The sequence below is a fragment of the Synchiropus splendidus genome, chromosome 9, assembly GCF_027744825.2.
Source record: "Synchiropus splendidus isolate RoL2022-P1 chromosome 9, RoL_Sspl_1.0, whole genome shotgun sequence".
Taxonomy (NCBI): domain Eukaryota; kingdom Metazoa; phylum Chordata; class Actinopteri; order Syngnathiformes; family Callionymidae; genus Synchiropus; species Synchiropus splendidus.
In genome coordinates this window covers 18,713,105-18,736,959 of record NC_071342.1, presented here as the reverse complement: position 1 = coordinate 18,736,959, position 23,855 = coordinate 18,713,105, and the positions used below count along the sequence as shown (strand labels likewise).

The following is a 23,855-nucleotide window of genomic DNA, read 5'->3' as shown; positions in this document are numbered from 1 at the left end:
GTGATCTGAGTCTGAGTAGTGTCCAACAGGGTTCAAGTGCCCATGTTTTGGTCCTTAAAGAGGCGAGCAGCAGCAGTGGGATCCAAAAAACAGCAACACAATGACGGTGGTGTTCAGCGCCTTCCCATTATAGCATTATTCAATTGGAACAACTGCACAGTATGCCTGTGCATTAATTAACTACTTGTGCTCACATGCAAATGAGACTGAAGTGTGGAAGTGTTGTGGGTGTGTTTCAGTGGGAGTCTCAAGGTGGGAACTGAGCAACCTTCTCACCCTCCTTCACTGTTCCTGCTCTACGGAGAAGTTTGAGAAGGCCACAATGGCAAACATACAAGTACAGATATGGCAGACTGGGGCTGCAAATACCAACAAGGGGGGCTTGGGTGCTGTGGCAACAGAGCTCTAAGATAAACACCAGGATGGAGATGAAACATAGAGACGAAATAATTAGACAATCACATACGATTCTCCCGCAGCTCAATGCAAGACCCCCCCACCTGTCAGTACCTCCCAAAAAAGATGATTGGTTCACAGAGATAAACTAATGTTGCCACGGATAGATTTAGAACTCTCAACATGCTGCTACACAAACCACAGGACAGTGAACGCAGCTGTTTTTGAGCTGCCGGCAGACTGACCTCTTACTCAACCTTTAATATCTTCAGCAGGTTTGTTTCAAATGTTCACTAGATTGCTATACGGATCTACAAACAACACGTAATCCTCAAGTATTCCTACTTGGACGCAGCACAACATAAATGCTCAACGCAGGAGTTCAGAGAAAATTCTATTCAGTTTGGTTTGAAAAACGAATTACCTTGTAACGCATCTTGGGACAGGAGTGTATGTAGAAGCCCAGGTAGTAGTAGGACAACTTTGGTGATTGTTTCTGCAGCTCTCTGGTGAAAGAGATCTCCCTAGGAAGGAAATACAGAACGATTTAGACAGTTGTTGAATACTGATGTGGCCAAAAATAAAACATCCAAGTAGTGAAAAGGGCTACATTTGAAGAGACAGTGAATGTTGGGCTTGTTCTGGAAGAGAACAAATGAACTCAACAAAAAAAAGGCCTATTATCTAATGCAGTGCAAAAACAGCTACAGAAAGTAGTTTGAGAAACATTTTGTCAATAAAAGGAAATGAATGGATCATTTATCTTGACACAATAATTTGTAAACAATCTATATGAAGAGAAATAAATACAAATTCAGTAGATTTAAGAAAGTGTAGTTGTAGCAATATATACTTAAAAGAATAAAAATGGAAAAAAAAACACTTCATTTAATCTACTAAAATAGTTAGTTTTAGCTACTTTAGTTTAACAAGGTGTGTTGATCAAATATCAATTGACATTTACAATTACAAAATATTCTAAACAGTTACATCCTCAACAACTAAAATGCTGTAGTCATATGACGATTCCTGCAGGAACTCAGGAAAAACCTGCAACAGCTCACAACAACCGTCATCCAGTGTTTTCCTTGTTCCTCAAACACATTTGTGTACGCCACCAAATGAGACAAGTACAGACTGGAATGGAGTGTGACGACTGCTGAACCTGGGCAACAAACCCAACTGTTGATTGGTACCAGTTGAACTACTGAAATCAGGCAGATGCTAAAGAGCAGAGTGCCAAAAGTAACAGACTCATAAACGTGTTTGTTCCCTGTGGCCATCCCCAAATAGAAATTCCCTCAACCTGGACTTGGTGTATTTATTCATGCTATGACTCTGCCATATTTGTGTGGATGATGGCGTCTGTTTCGCAGAGCTACATTCCAACCAAAATGGGGGTGAAGAAATGGATGGCCGGACATGGAAACCATTTTCAAGTCCAAGTGAAATACTTCAGCAATGTGGTTCTTCAAACAAGCTACAAGAAGAGGGTACTGATAATTGGATGTACCACATTGCTAGCTGGATAAGTACAATCCTTCCTAAGTTTAGTGACCACAATGCACACTTTACTTCACTTCACTCAAGAGCACATGTAATAAACCTCTGGCTAGAGGGCCAAATCCGGCCCAACAAGTACGCAGGGTGTTTAGTGATCAATGGTCAACGTAGATAAGCAGAAGTACACCAGAAGAATGCTCCAAAACACATCAGCAAGTCCACCAAAACTGTTGAGCATCAAAGTCCTGACCGGATCCTGTTAACCGCTACATCGCGACAGGCAACATTGCTGCAATAAACGCACCAATCTGCAAACATGACACTTTTCCACACTACTGTACATGTTAGTTATGGATACAAAAATGAGGCAGCAACGTACAGCTCTGGTTTTCATTTCAGTGTAAACATTTTTAAATGAAAATCGCATATTGGTCATTTATTCTACATTAAAAGGGTTTTAGAACCAAGTCCAATCAGCAGAACATTAATGAGGGAATTAAGAAATAAAGCGAATACAGATCTGCGTCCAAGTGAGGAAGTGAACACCCACACAGCTTTTTCGCTCTCAATTCATTACACAAAAACAACTGCTTTCCCTTTTAATAGGTATTCAGGCGCAGCAGAAAAGGTGGAGAAGAAAAGGGGAGAAAGGCTGTAAAATAAAGATTTAGAGACCGAGATTATTCAAATACAGTAAATGTCTTGCCTTCTTTATTTCTCTCCAATGGTTTCTACCTTAATTGCATCCCCTCGCTGAAAGACTATTTTCTCTTTCCAGCTGCCGTTTCCTCCTTTATTCCATAACTAAATTCCTGCTTCTTTTGTTTCACTCTTCCTTCCACCCCCCTGTGTTTCATACGTTCAAATAAAGGAGGAGAATTCTCTATTTTACAATACTCGAGAACGGGGGGGAGAAGGCCTTCAGATGAAGTAGATGCACAGAAAAATAAGACGTGGGACAAAGCGGGCCAAAGAAATGAGAGGGAGGAAAGTGGGGAGAGAGGGAGAATATAAAGGAGGAAGGTCAAGGAAGAAAAAGGAGGCAGAAGAGAGGCAGCTAGAGCGAGGTGCTAGAAGGTCACCCGCTTGCTGCCAGGTTCCCGGGTTCCCATCCCCTCGCCACAAAAGGCCTAAATTGGGGGTGGTGGGGGCTGAGAGAGGCTCGGGGTCCATTCACAAAAAAAGACCCTCTGGCCCCCCTCACTTGAGCCCTTCACACCCCAACCTCCAGCACTATGGCAGCAGCTTGAGTCTGCCATTATCCGCTCTTCAGCCATCTGACACTCCAGCACAAGCCAATTATCAGCCCCTCTGCTCCAGGACTGCTTCCCTCATACTGATGCGCACTGCGCACACACACACATGCACACAAAGGAGCGCGTTCATCAGGTCCGGCATTGATCATCCAAAAGGTGTGAGCTGTCAACTGAGCCAGCACAAACTTCAAAGGGAATCTAGAACTGAACCACCATTTCTCCAGGTGTATCCGCACCAACACAAGGAAAACACAATTTAATAAAGATAGTATGTTCCGCTAATTGCTCAACAAAATGAATTGCTCCTCTCTGTAATCTGAAACATGCTTCCACACTCTTCTGTCTGAGGGAGGGAGAGCCAAGATGTGGCTCTCAACATCACCCTCTGCAGCCTGCACTCTGGAATTGCAGCACCTTGTAGAGTTTAGTTGAGCATTTCTTTCTGCAAAAAGATGAAGTCAAACTTAACCAAAACAGAGATTTACAATCAGTTAAGCGTGCCTTACAATTCTTGCAGTATGTTGACAAGAATGACCTAGAACTCAATGGTTAAATATGCAGCACAACAACTCCAATGAAGTTATTAATTACCTCCATCATGGGTGTTAAGTGCTCATTGACATGTATCTGTCGGTACATCTGTCTTTTCGCAATATGTTGCGGCCTACAACAGTATTCCAGTTATCAACGTGGGAAAACAGTGACGTCCACAAAAGGCATTCACACTTGTGCCCTCTCCAGATATGCGCAACTTCTTGGTCATTACATGCTTTGTCTGCAACTCAAACACATCAGATGAAAGAGGAGGAAAATGTATAGAATGTGTTGGGTATATTTCAATGAATCAACACTTCCACTAGTGGGGTGGTGCAGATCCTCAGATCTTCTTGGGAATTCCCAAATTGTGAGAACAAATGGAATGAACCCCAAATCCAAAATGGAAGAGCAGATTTCAGCTACACTTCATTATGATAAATGGACAATCAATTGATTCAGTTTTGGTCCTGAAGACTATATTTATGTCAGTGTTTATTTATGAATGCCTTTATTTTCTGTCCCCATTTTCTATGTCAAAGCATATAGGATAGTTCTAGTGCAGGTTAAGACTCTGGGGTTACATTTTGCCAGCTATACTTATAAGGGATGTGGTGCGTATTTGTCATTTGCTGTACATTTCTTGAGGGAAACATAACTGCTGTTACTGCATCATTCAAGTATTTTATTTCTTCTCATAATGTTCCTGACTTTTTTTTTAATGAGTTCAACACTCCAAAGAATTGTTTTATTTCCTTCTGAACATTCCACCCGTTTTCTTAGTTAAAATTGTGACTTTAATTTGCCCCCTCCTGCAAGAGCCTCAGTTTTTAATAAGGTTTAAATACAGAACTCATTAAGCATCAAAAAGATCCATTTCACTCTGGGACTGGACCAGAAGTTAAAAACAGAAAAGATAATTGAATTGTGGCATTTTTCTGAACAAAGCCACATGCTCCATGCAAAAGACATCCAAGCACAGTTTAATATACACAAAATATGCACATTGTGGTCACTTTAAACTGTGTGGCTAAAATGTGCGTGCTTGTTGTTCGCCGAGGTTTTCGCAGAGCCGACCCGTCCGAGCTGAAGAGGGAGACTGCCGACATGATCAAAGACTTGGAATCCATTCGTCTATAAACAAGCAGGCGGATTTCAATTGAGCCGGGTCCAAACTTAGAGACCTCCTTCCTAAACAAACTTTCTGTGGCACTAATTAAATTGGGCAGCGATATTAAAAAAGTGTCAGGAGCTGGATGATCAAAATGGACTTCTCAATGTGAGAAAATGTCTTTCAACTGAACACTCCGGGGTTCATGAAACGAAACACACAGACACCACACTTGTGAACACCTGCACGCTTTAAACAAAATCTACCCGTCTCCAACATCAAGGCCCAGACTTTCCGACATTATTGGGTTACATCTCGCAGGAAACGCCACATTTTGCGAACTTTCAGTGCGTGTATGGTCTCTAGTTTCATTCTGGAAAAGTAAATTGTTGTATTCGGAACCACAAGTAGAGGTCTGTCGCAGCCAATCAAGTCTGGCCAGGAAGGATATTGTTGGCTCAGGCTTTGGCATTTTCTTGAACAGATGAAGAACAGAGGAGCATTGAGTTGAGAGAAACTTTGACAGAGAAGATGGATCTACGTGAACCTGCACCAGAACTAGCCTGCGTACTTTGACATAGAAAAGGGGGACAGAAAACATAGGCTTTAATCGATAAACACAGACATAAATATAGTGTTTAGGACATTTTATAATCTCAATTAATCACACAGAAACTCGAGTTAACTCGTGATTAATGGCATTTTAATGTCACATTTTGCATCTGTTAACTTAAATTAAAAGTTCAGCAAAAAGTAGACAAACAATAATGCAATTTGAGATCATGACCCATGATGATACCATGTCCACAGGCTGAGAATTTGTAAGCAGGAGGAAGTTACTTATCTGAGCTAACCAAGCATACACAAACACCTGACCCACCAACACTTCCGTGAAGTGAAAGGGCAACACTTCTGACCACTGCTGCTGCATTTTTAATGTTAACCAAGCAGCTAGAGGCCAAATGGAACGCACCTATATGTTACATCCACTCCTAGTAACTCGTAGCTCGTACTACTTTAACATTGCATCTGTGCTCCTATTGAATTATGAATAACCATTAAAATCATTAGGTAGCAAAATGGCAGACGTTTTGGGGCATGAAGGGCATCACCACTCACCTGAGAGCAGAGTAAGAGCCCAGAGACAGAGCGGAGAATTCTGGATGGTAGTACAGGTAAACTGAAGACACACAGGTAGGCAAGATATCGATGACCCCCACTGCTATGATGCGCCCATCTAGCCAGTACTGCTGGTGGAAGGAGCCGTAGCCCATCTCAGGGGCATCAGGAGGCGACTCAGCCTGTGATGGACAGGAAAGTGAGACACAAACAACAGAAGGATATTTAATAAGCTAGGTTTTCTTCCACAGTCACAAGCACAGGTCAGCACCTGCGTGATGGTGATTATAACACTTATCCCTGCCAGGCCTCGGCATAATGTGTGGGGGTGTACAGTAGCCTCACATTCAGTCCGCTAATAGCTCCCAAATGTGGAGAGTGCATGAGCATAGAGGAGTCATAGGTGGGGAGGGGGGAGATTGGACGCAGAAACACTCCAGACTTTTAATAAAAGACCCTGCATGAGTGAAGCGAAGATGGGAGGTTGCCAAGCGTCCACCTCGATGTCTGCGCACTCCATGTGGCATGCATGAAGAATGTGTCCGTAGGTTTGCTCATGTCTAAACCCTTAATACACTGCTAAAGGTTTGACACACATTTTTCACTGTGATCCACATGCTGGGTTTTTCAATCAAGCTTTTTATCACAATGAAGACAGGGGTAGTGGGCCAGAGGTTAAAAGTCATGCTAAGCCTGGGTATTGCTTTATGTGCGTGAGCCTTAAGTGCACGGGTAACAGGATCCCTCCACTGCTCCAGTGTTCATCTGGACTATGTTAGGCATAGCAGACGGTACTGGTTATCACAACACTAGGAGAGCAGGGTGAATAATCCAGTGAGCCACTCGCTCCGTGCAAACCAAATAGAAGTGCTCGGGCACAATATTGCACCTATAGACTTCAGTGAGGGGGCAAGATAAAGGGATAATCCTTTAAAGAAACACCTAAGGGTCTTTTAAAAGCAGGGATAGTGGTGGTGAAAGGAAAAATATAATCCTACAATCTCACGCACTCCATACCCGACAAAATACACACCAGAATCTTGTGACGTGTGATGTCTGAGTGAGCGTGTTGACGTTGGAGGACGGTCTGTTATGCAGTAGCAATGACTGACAGAAAATTTGGCAAAACAACTTCAATGATATCAGGAAGAAAAAGGGACTGTTGGAGACTGGCAAGCAGCACATCTGGAGCATGCACTCCCTCTCTGTAGCTTGTGTGTGTTCAGGGAAATGTCCATTTTGTAAGCAGGCAGTCTGCTAGCTCTTGGCACAGGTTCCCCCAGGAACACTAGAGGCTTTGTCAGGGGCCCCTCTGTGTCATTTAGAAGTTGTACGTAAAAGCAAAGTGTGCCGCCGATTTGCGTGCGCACAGGGTGATTGGTGTGAGAGATGGAGATTTTCCTTACCCCCACTTAAGCGAGCTTGCTGCCATTAACTAAAAGTGAACGCTGGCACAGTATCGCAGTCATGGCCGTTTGAACATTGCTGTTTATTTATCGATTCGGACCAGGTTCAAGGCTGATCTTGTCTCTGTGACCTACGCATCACCTCAGACGACAGCTTAATGGTCGTGTCCTCGCCACTGTGACAACAACCTAAACATTCCCTGGAACACTTCAAACCACCCAGAGCTTGCCTTCAAAAATTGCTCTCATATGGCCTCAGGACAGGACCACGTGGGCTGTATTGTATAGAAGACAGAGAGGTGGCGTGCTTCAAGATATTTTTCCATCGAGCTTTTTAGGATGTCATGGATCGAATCACAGTGACTTCTTTAATTGGTATTTTCCATTAGAGTTCATCACAGCAAGTCCCAAACCTATCCTCGTGTCCTCATTTAGCACAGCCATGAAACTCATTCCACTGACCTAATGTTTGTTTAAAGCACTCTAGCTTTTTCTGTGTCATTGGGGGACAATAAGAGATGAGAATATTCTGAGGACAAAATCAGAAGGGAGTGTGGTTAAATCGCTTTTTCAATCATTGATGCATTCAACTCTATGCAGTGTCTTTTGAACATTCCTTCAGTGTGACTTTGCGTAGCCTCCAAGGGTGACAGAGAAAGTGAATACACACCTCACTTGGTTGATACCCCACTGGGCGGCAGGGATGAGTACGACTGAAGTTCAGTGTCAAATAACTGATTGCATATACATATTAAGTATCAATGTATGAGTTGGTTGAAGCATCCATGGTACCCAAATCTAGAATAACCAAAAAGGCTTTTGACGTGAGGTGACGAAGAGAGTGCAGGCACGACAGAACTGAACACACCAGCAAGACTGATGAAGACTGGCAAGGATGATCTTAACTTTGCACTGGATTGGATGAAGTAAACTTCTACATTAACTAGGTTAATTTCTCATTTTGGGTTGCTCAGCAAAAATGAGTCAAACCTAGGTGCACTACGGTTCATTTTGAGAACAGGACAATGCAATCATAAAAACATTGTCTGTCACTGTGCACAAATAATAATAGTTACTGACTCCATACTAATAAATACTAACCAAGTTAAATCTCATGGAAATAAATTGCAGCAAATATTAGAAAACATGTATCAGGCAGTACATGAAAATTAGGCAGTCTGGCTCTGCCAAGAAAAGTGGAATGATGGAATATGTCTGGTTTGCCTGGAAAAATTGTTTTCGACGAAACAATCTTTTTGGACTCTGCATGTATTGAGAGCTCTGACTAGCCTTAGAATTGTGTTATCAATTTAGTTTTAGCAGTATGAGAACATTCATTAATACTAATACGAACAATGTTGTGACTGAGTGTTAATACACAGTGACAGTTAAAGAGAAGCTCAATGAGTGCAGTTTGTTCTTAACATAGCTTCCACTCACCAGGTCTGGTCATGAAAGCAGAAAACATTTAAAGCTTGTATTTTGGCAGCAATGAAACTAGACTTTCCTACTTACTTGAATTTCTCAACACAATGACGATCATGAAAACCACCCTGCATGCACGGAACCAATGAGGATGTAAAATACAGCGCGACCAAATGCACCAAAATCTTTGCATCACAGGAGCCAAACACTTTTTGTTTTGTTAAAAGTTTCACCAACAAAACTTGACTCTGGTTGAGTACAGTTATTGGCAGGCACCTGTGCATCTGCTTTTTGTCACAGCTACAACAACCGACATGAAATCAGTCAGTAAACCCAGTTTGTGTACCTGTTTGTGGACGCACACGTATTTTTAAATCAGCAATCAGCAATGTTGGATGTTCACTCTGCGGCTTTCCAGACCAATTAGGTTGAAATTAGTCAGACGACCTGCGTGCTGATCAGCTCAAGTTGAATTTGTAAATGTTCTGTTTGCATGCAGTTATATAAATACAATATGCAGTTTGCATGCAGTTGTGTAAATAGAGAGAGCAACTGCACAACACACAGGTCCATGTGGTGAGTGTCTGTGTGTATTTAATAGCTCACTGAGTGGAGACAGATGGGAGCCAACACGCAGAGGTAGCACAGAAAAGCCACACACAATAACTCTGACATGGAGAGCATTCGGAGAGACAGGGGTGGAATGGACCAGGGAAATAAAAACAAAGTGAGAGAAGAGCGACTGGATGGACGCAGCGTTGAAAAAGGCTGCCTGAGAACTGTGGAGGCAAAAGATGGGCGTGCAGCGTGCAGGGCTGGGTAATTCAGTGCGCCTGGCCGCCAGCTTTGACGAGGTGATAAAAGCTTGTTTCCTATAAACACTAATGATGTTCATTAGTGAAGACCTGAGGGGGGCCACAGGGCAACACAATGTGACTGTGCCACTGCGTGGTCTTATTTAAAATGGCAGGTCATTGTTTGGGCGCTGCAGATGGACCAAGGTCTTAAAAGCATTTATCTCATCAGAGAGAAGACTGAGCAGACGTAAATAAAACATCCTCGCCACTTATCAATTACACACAGAATAAGAGGCTCTCATCTGTGCATTTGACTTGACTGACTGGCTGTCATGATCATGTGGTCATGTGACACCCACCAAGACATTCTAACTACCAAAGTGTCAAATATTGATTTTTCTCAAGTGGTCGTCGGTGTCTGATGTTGACGCAGAAGTCTGCCTTCCGTGTTGCATGTTGACGCATAGGTGTTTCAATGGAGTCAAATGTTTCCTCTCCAACATGACGGTCAAAAGGAGGACCTGGGGTTAAGATGCCTATGTACATTAGCTGTAACTCGGTATATGAATAGCATACATTGCACTCGCTCATGGTGCCAACAAACAAGCCGAGAGGGAAGCGCATTCTCTCATGAGGAGTTATATACTAAGCGACTTGAAATTTGACAATCCAGAGCAGAAGAAACTGGAGACACTGGACTATCTGACGGTATTGCCCTAGGGCCAAAAAATGTCCTCCTTTTAGATGAGGTGCAGCCTACGGACCTCCAACTGATCACCAAATGCTTCAACATGCAACGTAGACTGACTTCTGCATCACTATGGAACGCAAAAGTCCCCTTAAGAACAGTCGTCTTAGGAGTGAAGATGTGTTGACCACACCAACTTGTAACAAAAACAAGCTGAGGACGGAGAAACCCGATGCTTGCATTTGTCGTTTTATGAGTTTGTTTTATTTTGTAAGGTAACCAGATGATTTTACTTGGACACTACAGTCCACTTCCTGTCCCACTTAAGTTGCAGAGAGCTGACCTGATGCAGTCAGTGGAAACACACATTGGTTGGACTGGTCTTTAACACAAATCCATCCAGTAAAACCCAGGGCAAGCTCTGTCAAGTTTACCACTCATCATCCACACTTGGATGAATATCAGTTTGTTTAGGTCATTGTGTGTCTTTAAATGTGTCTTTCAAAGACAAACATCCTTATGAAATTGATCATAAAGTGTATACATTTTTCTCATAATGGCAGTGAGCACCTCACCCAGGTAACTTATTATTATTAATAATATATTACATTGTATCGGCAAGAGGCTTTTTAAACACTGATGTAAAATATTTTCAATTTGGTTTCACTTTCTACAATAGGAGAAATAACATGATACTGCAATATTTACCAAGAGTAGCAGACGTATTTTACACACAAGACTCCAGCAGCCTTTATTTACTTAAAAAATCATCAGCAAGGTTTCCATTATCCAAATTTCAGTGGTGCCTGAACAAGTTAAGTCTTTGCCAAGCAGACTGCGAACCATCTGTTGAGAGCCAAATGAACGTCTTTGGAGTTCCCTAATCAGCCAGAAATCTTTATCACGCCGCACAAATTGAGGAACACTTGCATGTCTGTCAGGAGCGGAGTTAACTGAGGCGCCTTGTGCTCCAGCAGTTATACTGCAATCTGGACGCCACATTTTACAGTTTCCCTCCATCAACACCACTTTCACTTAGACAGGGGTAATTAAAACCTTTTGCCATATGAAATACAACCTTGAACCAAGCTGGGGGAGGAGGGAGATCGGTGAAGGAATGTGAATCAACATTAAGTACACATTTTCATGAGCAGTTTTACAACAAATTCAGATCTGTCAGAGCTGACGTGGATCACAGGAGACGCACACAAAACTGAGCGTCCACAGGGAGTACATACCTCGAGTGGTGAATCACACAAAAATCTCCGGAACTGTAAAAGGACAAGGAGGGAAACAGAGAAAAACAGTTAGTACTTTTGGGTCACCGACTCTAATGAAAACCACCTTCATTGCTGTCTCAAAAAAATTTGCCCTCCCTGCTTTTTCTTTGCTCAGGTGTCACATGTAAAGCCCTCTCACTCACTTTCAAAAGAGAGCAGTATATGATACTGTATTTACACAAATGAAAACATTTATCTCATCAACCAAACCTTGCAAGTAAAGGTCAGCTGTATTGACAGCTTAAGAGTGTCAGGATACAATATCTCTTAACAGTCGCTGCAATACATCAGCAAACAATTACTGGGGGAATAGGGAAATAGCTCTTTCGTTCTCCACAGCACTTCCTGTTTTAGTGCCAAGACTGAAAGCAATGTGTGCACGGGAAACTTAGAGCAGCAAACAAAGTGGACATCAAGAATATAAATAAAGGATTTCTAAAATGAGGAATTCCTGGTGCTACTAGTTCGGTAGGATTTTCAGTTCTAATTGAAAAGGTCTGCAAAAGGGTGAAAATTCCAGTATCGAAGGGTCTTGATCATGAGCCTATTTAGTGAGTTGGATAGGTCATATCCAACAGGGAGAGCTGGAGAGTCCATCTAGTGAGTGAGTGAGTGAACACAGTCCGGTGGAGCTCTGACAGGGTGATATCAGTCAGCCACAGTCATCCACCAGTGACAAAGGATGGACACCCAGTGCGATTAAATGTATTATTTTTTAGGGCTTTTGCCTTGCTTTCTGAGTGAGCATGGGCTGCATTTACTGTCAACTACTTCTTCTAGTCTATTAAATTGGTTGTGTTGAAGCCTTTCAAACCATTTCCCCACGAAGTATTGTCTTTTGCCTGTGTTGCAGTAGGCAAACAGATGGATAAAAGTTCTACACAGCTGACGTGTTTGCAGTGCTTTGCTCCGTGGCTTGGCTTCTTTTAGAGGACGTTTGTATGGGAAAATACAGTAAGACCCAATAGAACCAGAAAAGTAAAATAATGGGGTCGCAGACATCAGCTCATAAATGTAACTCTGAATATAATAGCGTAACTGAAACAATGTGTTACGAATCTTTCACTCTCCCATCAGAGCAGATCTTGGCTCGGGGACGATCGTTTGGCCCTTGTGTGATGACTTATGTCAAAATACTTAAATAAAAAATCTATTACAATTCAACTCATATTTTTTATACTTGCATCTCAAGCACCCCATTAGTGTTGTCATGTGGAATTTCAAAGTCTCTTTTTGGTCGCTCATTTAGAGTTCTGCTGCTGCCAAAGCGCACAGAGCAGCCCTTGTGCCTTCAGGACAATGACGGATTTCTGCAGACATCTTGGTGAAAATAAAATCCAAAACACGCTTTTTAAACAGGAAGCGTCACTGACGACGAAGGCAGTGCTCACTGGGTGGAACTACCGGCGTAGGTGCAACTCAGAGCCCTGCCAGGAGGCTGAACTCATCTGTGTCTCCATCTGTGATGTTGTGCGTCATGGCGAGACAGATGGAGTGTTGCCCATATTTGAGCAGGTTTGCCAGAGACGAGCTAAACTAAAACATGATCCACCATCTCCCAGTGGCTCTGCATTGGCTTCCCTTGAAGAAGGTTCCCCTGCCTGTCCGACTTGTACACTAGCAACAGACTTTGGAAAATAACAAATGTTTCTTTCGCTAACAAAATTGAATTCATGAGAAGTAGCAGGTATTTGCTATATATATAATAGTGAATTTGGCATATTTTTGGAAGTGTTTTTGCAGCTGTCATGGTAATATTATTTTAAAACAATAAAAGTTTCTAAACATTTAAATTGTCAAACCTCCATGAAGTGAGACCATTGAAGTTGTCCAGCGGGAAGTCGGGTAAGCTCATTTGCTAGAAGTTTAACTGACAAAAAAGTATTTTGGTTTGACGTCGTCCAAGCATTACTAAACACTGGCGATCGAGCCACACAATTAAAATTGGGGACTCCAATATTTTACATTGCCAGGTCCTGGCTAGCGTCCTCAGCATTCCACTGTGACAGCAGACTTATTTCAGAGCTCCACCATCATGACCATCACACAGAGAACCGGGGAATCACAAGGAGAGTTTCTCAACTTTATCTGGCACTGTCAGGGATGAGGTGCCTCTGTGAGTGACACACACTCTCATCTACGTTACAGCACTCCCTTGGTAATAGCCGACACATCAAATGTGAAGCCACAGAAGAACGCCTCCTATCATGTTAAAATAATGCCTTTGGAATCATGGCAGCGTATGATAGGTAGGTGGAAAAAGACATGGGATGACATCAGTCCCTGCTCCACTTGCACACCCTGGCCGGTCAAAAGGGTACTTTTCTGTTCCATGGTCCGCACACATTTTCAAGAGAAAACCCCTCAATTTGGAATATTGCTGTAGAACACACAAGAAAGAAACAGCTGCTGTTGTTAGATGAGGTCATTAAAATAAACTAAGCAACACAACAACCAGCTGCTTTACACCAAGAGTCACCAATTGCAATAAAAATGTCACATGATCAATGTATGTAAATCCACTTGTGGATGAGAATGCACTAGGGACTCTCTAGCCTGACTTGACAAACACTATTTCTGGGTAAGCGAATGCACAACAGCATGGCATTTTTCCGTTAGTGTGTCAACCCTGCTTAGCTGGGTGAGGGTGCTCTCTCAGGGCTTGGCAGAGTTGACCCATCTGTGGCCACTGGAAAACAACAAACCACATGTTTCTGCCAAGCAGAAAAATCCACGCAAACAAACAGACAAAATCATTCACAGACCCTCAAAGACACTTGGATGTGAAAGCCGAGTCACTCATCCATGTAGAAAACACAGGAAAAGAGAAAGAAGATGCAGATTCTCTCCCGATGTCTCAGAGGGAGACAAACACAAAGCATCTTCTTGACCATCGTCAACACATGGAGGCCATCGCTTCTTCATCTTCTCTCCTCCCTATTATGAACTCTCATCTGTGCACAGTTAGTGAGGCAAGCTGCCACAGAAAACGCACACATGGGCACACACACGGAAAGCTTTCTAAACACACTCATCTGTTTAAACCTAATTGCCACTAAGCAATCTCGTGATTTTGCTCTTTACTCAAATGGCTTTTGTTGAGTAACATGATCACTGCGGACAATAAAACAACACTTCTTTAAAAGGTACAACTGGAACAGTAACAGGTTACGTACCATATCAGACACCACTAAGTTCACTCTGTCGCTGGCAAGCAAAGGAAGGTGTACTGTACAATATTACAACATAAAGTAAAAACAAACAAAAAATGACTCTAAATTGCACAAGATTGGGCGTGAGTAAAAGTGGGGAAAGAACAGTTACCAGAATGAAACTTTGTCATTATCAAGGTTATGATAGCTAGCGAAAATTAAGGGAGAAAACAAAATCATCATTTTTGCTAAAATACATTTTTTTTAAAAAGTTTCCCAAAACACAGCGACTTATTGAAACTGCATTGTCCGTTTAGAAAACTAATGAAAACAAACTAAAATGAAAGCAAAACTGTCCTTCATTTTCGTCTTTGTATTTTGAGATGATTTCAAATCTATTTATTGTGGCTTGGCTGCTGCTCCGACAGCTGCCGCACAGGTGTTCCAAACTAAATATATTTTTAATTATTTTTTTTGTGACCCGTTTCAATTTTCAATTGTGCTCCAACACCCCATATTGAAAGAGGAAGGAGAAAAAAAGTCAGATCAAGCCAAATCAATTACCTATTTGAAAGTTCATACTCCATACACTATAAAGTTTTTTTTCCCAAAATAAAATCATATAATTATGTTTAATAAACCATTTGAATAAAGGATCTCACCTAAAAGCCCCTTTTCGTCCAGAGGACTATTAACATTAAATAAGTCTGGGTCCATTTGTAATCTTTAAAGTTGAAGGAAGCCAGTGACAAGATCATGTAAGAGTTTAGTTCGCAGACAGGGTTAGGGACGTCAGACGGTTTGGATACGTGGAGAGGAGAAACAGTGTTGGATCAATTAAGACAAGACCAGTGATGTCCATGGATGGATGGGTGGATGGGTGGATGGACATGGGAGGATAGGTGTGACTAAAGGATGGTCAAGATAAGTTACCGTGAGGACTAACCATAGCAATCCCTGCCAAGAAATGCAAGACCAGGTTAAAAGTGTGGAATACGGTATCCAAAACTTATTGGCCAAAATCTTAAAGACTTTTCTCCAGTGTTATTTATACCCTTTTTCTTCCCATCACACACAGAGGTTCCTATCAACGCAACAAGTTACCGTCAAGTAGAATAAATACAGATTTAACAAGGTTTGTTTCCCTGAAAATGAATGCCACATGTGCAGGAACTAAGAGTCACGGCTCAACTCACCAGTTAAGACCAATAAGTGTAAGTGAACGTGTGTGTCTTTGTGTGTAAATAATTGCATTGAACCCGTTTGCCTCATCTGTCAAGAGGAAGGGGGGGGGGGCTTACAGTGGACGGGGAAGGGAATAATGCCTGGCTCCTTTCCAGTCATGGCACGACAGGATATACATCCATCCTTAAGCAAACAAAGTCAGTGGCCTCTAGGACAACGCTGTCTAATGACGGAAGCGTTTTGACATGTTAATTCTAGCGGCGCTGGCTCTGAAGGTTTTGGCCCCGATCCAGGCCGACACTTTTCCGGATTCTGTTTCCAGTTAACACTTTAATGGATCAATAAATACCATCACAAACACCAAATGACCTGACTTACAAGGTAGTAGTAGCAAGCCCAGAGTGGAATAGCAAAAACAATGTGTCATCCCTGCATCGACAATGTGTTTCTCATTTGTTTACACCGGCGAGCGCTGCACTTCAGGGAAGAGAGTTGAACCAGGAGCATGGCGAGAGTGATGATTAAACTGCGATAAAACCTGCGAGCACTGCTGTAGCTTGCATTAACAAGTGATATCAGCGATCATCAACTGCTCTCATAACACTAATCCAGACTCCATCCACTTCCCAAAACTATTCCCTCAGACGCATTTAAAGTGTCACCAAGCATTACTATAAATGTGCTTCCCTCCAGTGACTAGCCCAACCTTAAAAGTCGACGCCACGATGCATTACATTCAGCAGGAAAATATCCAAACGGCAGAGTGCTGTTTAAGAAGTCTGGCATCCAAGCAGACAGCAGATTTGTTTGCACACACCTTTTCCTATTTTTTCACGGTTATTCCTGGCGTTCTGGGACGTACCCGTTAAGAACCTCGTCTGAATCATTGCGCGTGCACATTAATTTTATTGGTGCTTGCGTTATGGCACTAGGAAAGAATCTTGCCGCAGTCTGCCCAATCTGACAGATTTTATTATTTATTAATTACCTTACTTTTACAAGCGGGCGAGTTTTGGTAATTTGCAGAGGTCTGCTGGCAGGAGAGTGTTTTTCCAGCCCGGAGGGACAAAGGGCCCTCTCAGGATAGGTGGGACATAGAAACTCGGCACCCCAACTCAACGTAATTGAGGTATAAATCTGGCAAGAAATTTGGAGGTGCGTACGCGTAACTCACACACTGCTCTAACAAGTGAAATGATGAATGCTTGGATCGGTTACCTACATCAGCAATAGACAACACTTCTTATGCTGCTTTTGGACACAACTGGCTAGCCAAGGGATTCCACTTATTATTATTACTATTTTAATTATAAAGTATTGACTATAAATGTATTGTTGTAATTACGAAGGAATCTTTGTCATTTAGGAGCACAATTATTTGTTTTCTCAGTTTGCAAACCAAGGAGTCTGGACTGACAGCACAGAAGCATCTCCAGTCAATAACATCTTGGCTTCAAGGCAGCCGTCCTTTTTCATTTAAAAAATACATTCAAGTATTGACAGACAGCAACAAGAAGAAGCAAACTATAGACAAACTGCCTCCTAACCTGTCTCTCAGTCTCCCACTGCAAAATACAAACCCTCAAATAAGCTTACTACACTTAGAGTGAATTATATATGAACAAAACCATCCTATCTATAACAGTATCTCCAACTAAAAGTTAAGTAAAGGTGAGAGCAGGTGTCAGTCAAGTAAACTGACTGACGAAAAACAATATGCAACTTCAATTTTATTTCATATATAGGGAAGTGAAATAACACCCTCACATTATATGCTTAGAATGTTTTTACTACTTATTATTATTATTATTTGATTTAATATATTTTTTTTACATTTCAATACAAATATTGGTAACACGCCATTATAATGTAAAGAAACATAATTACAAATGTGGATTATTTTTCAATGTATTTTATGCATTTATTTTGAGGAGAGAAGAAATATTGCTATAATGAGTACTACTCAATATAAGAATTAGAATTAGAAATTTTAATTAAAAAATTAGAAAAAGAATAAAAAAGAACGAAAAAGGAAACGTAAAAAAAAATGTTAGTAATGAAAAGAAGTACAATTTCTTTTGTAGTTTTGATCTCATGAGGGTGGCATAAAAACTGGAGAAAGATCTCTGATCACAGAAGCGAAAGAGTTTTTGATGTGCTAGCAAAATCAAGGCAAATGTATGAAACGTTCATAACTAGAGAGACACATCTGGCCACCATTTTAACATTGACGCTGTTCGGCACAGCAGTTAAACACAGAATTAAGGACTAAAATAAAACTAAATTTAGACTCGAAGAATTGCAAGAGAAAAATAAAAAAAATAAATTTTGGACAGCCTGCAACACAGATTGTGTTTCAAATTCTGGCACCTCTCGTGATTCACTAGATAAAATTCAATACAATTGAAAAAAAAAGGTTTCAAAATGTGTTTTTTCCCCACTCATTATCACAGTGATCCCACTGAAAATCATGCAATATTCAAGTAATGCAATTAATAATTTAAGTGTTCCACAACAGTGAGTCAGACCAGAGGTTGCCGACAGGTGCAGAGTAGTAATCGTGCAGTACCTCACTGACACTACACTCGCTGGGGTCGTCACCATGAATGGCCGTCTGGTAGCAAGCATACAGCTCTGCCGACTCCTGATAGGACGCAGAGAATTGAGGGTCCTCAAAGTCGACTGGCACTAACCTCACCTTCGGGCACAGGGCATGGAGGGAAAGAGTTCAGGTAAGGGGCAAATGAACATCTGACTAACATTGATAAAAGAACAACCAAACTTTATCACATGGAGTTGAGGCTCTGTGTCAAGACAACATCTTCAGAGGTGGATGACAGATCAAGTTGAAGGCGAATTCATAGATAGGCTGTGAATTGTCTATACCATCGAGTTGTATGATATTAATGTATGCATGTATATTAATAACAGAAACAAATGTGTCTCAGAGTTTCCCTAGATGCACAAATACAGCCAAAAGGAATCACAACATTATTCTTGCATAGCTACAAATGATGTTTATTCACTGTTCTTGTAGAAAACAAGATAGAGTGACTAGTGAATAAAAAACAAGAACCCTGCTGCAGTGGGGTCAATTTAGCGCCACCTAGAGATGAAAGGTCCGTACGTTTAACTTGTGTAATGGTCCAGAGGGAAGACCATACCTATTGGCAATTTAATTACCAATAACTCCAGCTCTTTTCCTTATGTTTCCCATTTACAGTTGTTTTGTTTCTTTCTTTAAATGTTGAAATATTAAAGACATATTTCCTCAATGTGTCAACAGGACTTCAATCTTTTAAAACGACAATGTAATTTTAAATTTAAACACATAATGCAACTTCAGTGTTTGTACTCCAGATATTTAGCTTCTTCCCGCAATAATAAGTGTTAGTAAAAATCACGATAAAGCCATATACGCAGAGAGGATTTTTTTTCAGTTTTAAGAATGTAGCTTGTGTTGGATTAAAATAAGACAAAAAAAATAGTCCCTCAGACAAAACCTGTTTGGGTTACTAAATAATAAAATGAATGAAATGTAAAATGCTTAACATTACACACAGAGTAGGGAGTGTTAATTGAATAATGAATTCATCTGACAGATCCACCCCTGAGTTGTGCTTGAGACTTGAGCCACAAGAAGAACAAACCTGAAGATGAGGCTAGTGCACAGTTCGGCGAAGGCCACGGACCGCTCACAAAGAACCGAGCACTGCATAGTTCAGAGCATTTTAAGTAATTGAAGTATCCTAGCCTCAGTCAAATTACTTGGCCTTGAGTTGCCAGCGATGCGAGGAGAACTACAAGGTCAGACTGAAGGCAGGAACAAAGAAAATTAAATTCTCATTAGCATCACTTAATGCAGAGTTTAAATGAGATTCCAGAGGGTTATACAATTACGGTAGAGTTTAGGGGGGTGCATTGAGGGGCACAGACGAGCAGAATGTGTGAAGTCTGGGAAGGTTTGGCTCATATTCAGACTCCTCCCCAAACTACCCTGCCAGCTGACTCCGAGCCAAGTCGGACACCTGGAGAAACACTGCTCTCCACGGCGACGTATGGAAACATTTTCACCTCAATTTCCTCCCTCGGCTTGCTCATTCGCACATACATACACTGCAGCACTGAAAGCTCATTATCCTTCAAACTTTTTCATATTTTTTTCCTAATAGCTTCCCCAAAATGTAAACAGGTCAACTCTGTCAGACTCTTTGGATTGCGTGGATGAGGTTGACGTGATTTTTTTGCTAATGAAATCAACTTTGTGCCACAGAAGATGAATAATAACGTCACTTTCCAGTAGATGACTCAGACCAGCATGAGCAAAACAGCGCTCAATAACAGAAAAGACCTGACGATATCCAACGTTACGAAAATAACCGCAAATTGGTCATTGGACATCTGAGAAATAGTCACATCAATGTGGCTTGAGGGACAGAGAACACATGAAGGCTGTCAAAACACAGTCCAAGGTTAATGTAGGTGCCAAGCAGTTCAACTTTAACTGAATTTAAATGACCTGCGTGTATGCTAAATGGTTAGGTTTCAGCTGCCACATTATGTGTGCAAATTAAATATTAGCTAATAAAATAGCAAAATAACGAAAAAACACTTGCTACACAGATTGACTCAAGGCAGAAACGGATGATTTATCATTGATGTACCTAACATTTCAGTTTCTTTCAGTGATGTCCACTTTGCTGTTGCCAATGGCCGGGAACAACCAGCGACCCAGTCATGCAGAGGCAGCCACAATTAGCAAGAAATGAAGCCTCACATTTGTTTTAGATTGCTGATCAAATACTTTTGCTGTGCGCTTTGTTGACGTGCTTAAGGCACAAACAATGACCAACAATGAAAGCCTAAGAAGCTGATCATCTGCTGAACAGAGGAGTAATACTTTGGATTCCTTCGCTGACACCCAAACATCTCCCCGTCAGCCCTTTCAACCCGGGGTACCCTGGCAGGAGCTTGACCTATGCCTACCGCCCTCTGACCTGGCTCTCGGAGGGTTTGTCAGGAGGGTCCTTGTGAATGGCCATCTGGTAGAGTTTGTACACCTGGTAGGAGGCGTCGAAAGAAGCTTTGAACTGCGTACAAGGGGGATTGGAGCGCACTAGCCTCACCTTCAAAAAGAATACGGCAAAAGAGTTAACAAGAGAATAACCACAGAACAAACAGGAAGACTTCAAACACAACAAAAGTAGATGCAAACTTTTCTTCAAATAAGCATCAGCCATTCACCAAGTTTGATGGCCAGCCCTCGTGGCGCGTGTTGCCATGGTGAGCCAGAGTTTCACTTTGAACTTGTGAAGCAAATGGGGTTTGGGATCGACAAAACAAAACTTTGGTAGAAATAATTCATCACACATGATAATAAAAGTGACAGCCAACTGCTTTGCTTTTTTATCTCGCAGCTCCTCGGTGAATATGAAGCTGATGGAAGACATGCATTTTGTTCACCGCGGAGTTACACTGACCCCTGCTGGCAATTGACGGAATCAACTTTTTTTCGACTGATTTAGCAAATCTAACAAACGAGTTGAATTTCAATTTCATGAATTGGGAACAATGATGTATAATCTTTCCAATTTTTTCCTAAACCGAATCCATTACATAGCAATGGAATTATAGGAGTGTCATTATTAGGAGATATATATATATATATATATATATATATATATATACACATTTAAAAAGCGAAACAAAGGTGGGGACACATAATGTGGGATTAAATAAGGAAAATTTAAAAGAAATTAATATAGAAATACACATGGTGATAAACTTAAGAATACTGTATATAAATGTAACCTTCTTGTGTGTGGTCGCATAATGACAAGGTCTCTTTATTTTTAACTCAGTTGGACTTGGAAGATCCATGTTTTATCCAGATTTTTGTTGAGGGTCAACAGAAGAAAGAATTTCCATCTGCTCCTTCTCCACTTTTGTTTACCATAATGTACACAGGCACTCAGGGAAGACTGTTTCAGAGAGACAGGATGCAGGTCAGCACCACTGCTAAATCACTTTGCATGAACAGTTATTTGGGGCCAAAAATCTTTTTTGGCTGGAGCTTGTTTGAGTGAAATAAAAAAAGACAATAAAGCAACATGCTCATGCATTAGTAATTATTCTGTCACAAATGAAAAGCAAGTTGCTCCCATATAGAACAGCCGGAGGTAGTAAAGAGTCACGGACGTGATGCTAGCCCTTGTTTGAGACGAGAAAACCAAAAGTGCATGCAAACAAATATAACCATTAAGATGGATGAGACACAGACAGTGTGTGGTTCATCGCTGCATCTGGCTCTAATGTTGGTCAAAACCAAGAATGACGTTATTCTCTAAACTCCTTTTCGACAGTTCGTTCTACACTGTTCTGTCGACAGCCAGAAGTTCATCACCATGTCCTCTCTGCAGCCTGCGATGGGAGTTGTGGTTTTAATGTCATCATCGGAGTAACATGACTCCGTTTGTGTGGCGTGCCTGTCGTAGGGTCGGAATCTAAACGGGAAGAGATGGTTTTTCCACTCAGATTTGGTGAGCTTGGCTCCCCACACGCATAAACACATGGTGAAGTCACTGGGCAAAGCAACTGGTTCCAAGCACCACGCAGTCAAGAGGGCTCATCCAAAGCTCTGGTGATAACAGGAGGCTGATGCTTATTTTATAGATGAGAAGAGGGAAAAAAAGTTCCTCACCTCGAGGGAATGTGAGGAGTTCTCAGGTAAGCTTTCTTTGATGAACTCTTCCAATGTTTTGGGCAGATTAGATGGAGCTGGAGCAGCGCTGACACCTGACGTCACCCCTTCAGCCTGCTGCCTCTTCTGCTCTTTCTGCTGCCGGCGCTCTTTCCTCAGGTCTTTGGCTTTTCTACACAGGGGTCGGTTCAGATCGACTCCCACACCTGCAGTCCAGAGAAAGACGCTGTTTCTGAATACAATTACATAGAGGTCTGGATTCATTTTTGACTATAAATATACGGAATGCGGTGTGTTTTAATAACCGATTTAATGGAAAACTAAAGACAAAAAAACTTACAATTTCAAAAATCTTTTACTCCCAGACTTCCCTTGAGTGTCTTCCCTTGATAAGACATATTTTTTTCTTTTTTGTAGCTGTTGAGTTAAGACTTCAATAAAGGGTTAAATGACAGAGATGTAACTACTGCAATTTGGGCTTATTGGTTATGTTATTAGAGCCCATTGGTTTACACAGACAAACTCACTCAGCCAAAGTAATTGACTCCTGGAAGATGTGACTAGCTGCTGGAAAAAGGTAAACAACAATCAAAATGTCAAATGACTTGAGAGCAATTATCGCCATCCGCGAGGCAACAGTGTCGCACTGTTTTCCTTCTCTCTGACCCCCCAACTCTTCTCTTCCAGCCTGTGCTGCTGGGCTGGTGCCAAGCCCTGCAGCTCTCCGGGCATCCCATGTCAACAGTTTACACACCCACATCCTGTTTGGAGCAATAAGGAAACGAGAGCTATTTCCTGCTTGTCCCAATGCCAGCCGCGGCCGTCGGCCCGCTCGCTGACTCTCTCCCTCCTCCTCCCCTCGGTGGAACAGAAGGACGCCCCGGTCGTGACAAGTGGAGCCGGAACCTCCGCACTTGCTGAGCTTTTACTGGAAGCTGTTCGCCTCAGCTGACTCCAGAACAAATGTTTGACTTTTATTGATTGTGAGGAAGTGGCTTGGTGAGCAAGAGAAGGCCACTGAAAGACGTGTGCTGCTTGATCAAATACATAACAAATACAGTTGCAAGCGTAATAATTCTTAAGTTGAAAAAAAAACAATGATGTTGATCCTCCAGATGTGCGACGATGAAGTGTTTATCGTGTTTAATGCTATGGACTTTCCTAGCACCTGGAGCTCTGTTTTTTTTTTTTAAACAGATGATTGGTCAACACCAGTGAACTAGAGAGACTTAAGAACAGTTGAGTTGACAAAGTGACATCTAAATCAAGAATTCAGTTTGGACTGAGGAGAACATTACCCAGA

The 23,855-nt window shown here is 41.7% G+C and overlaps 1 protein-coding gene across 3 annotated transcripts in view; it reads right to left on the bottom strand.

Moving 5' to 3' along the window:
* The window catches only part of LOC128764742 (arginyl-tRNA--protein transferase 1), a 48,870-nt gene that overhangs the window by 17,247 nt on the left and 7,768 nt on the right, over positions 1-23,855 (bottom strand). The window contains exons 6-10 of one of the 3 annotated variants that reach the window (XM_053874808.1): positions 22,553-22,758; positions 18,422-18,550; positions 11,474-11,506; positions 5,920-6,101; positions 821-920 (exon numbers count right to left, since the gene is read on the bottom strand). In XM_053874808.1, the coding sequence (XP_053730783.1) occupies positions 821-920; positions 5,920-6,101; positions 11,474-11,506; positions 18,422-18,550; positions 22,553-22,758 (650 nt within the window). Of the gene's footprint in view, positions 1-820; positions 921-5,919; positions 6,102-11,473; positions 11,507-18,421; positions 18,551-20,849; positions 20,979-22,552; positions 22,759-23,855 lie in introns of all 3 variants that reach the window. The other 2 variants (XM_053874810.1, XM_053874809.1) reach the window with 2 other exon arrangements.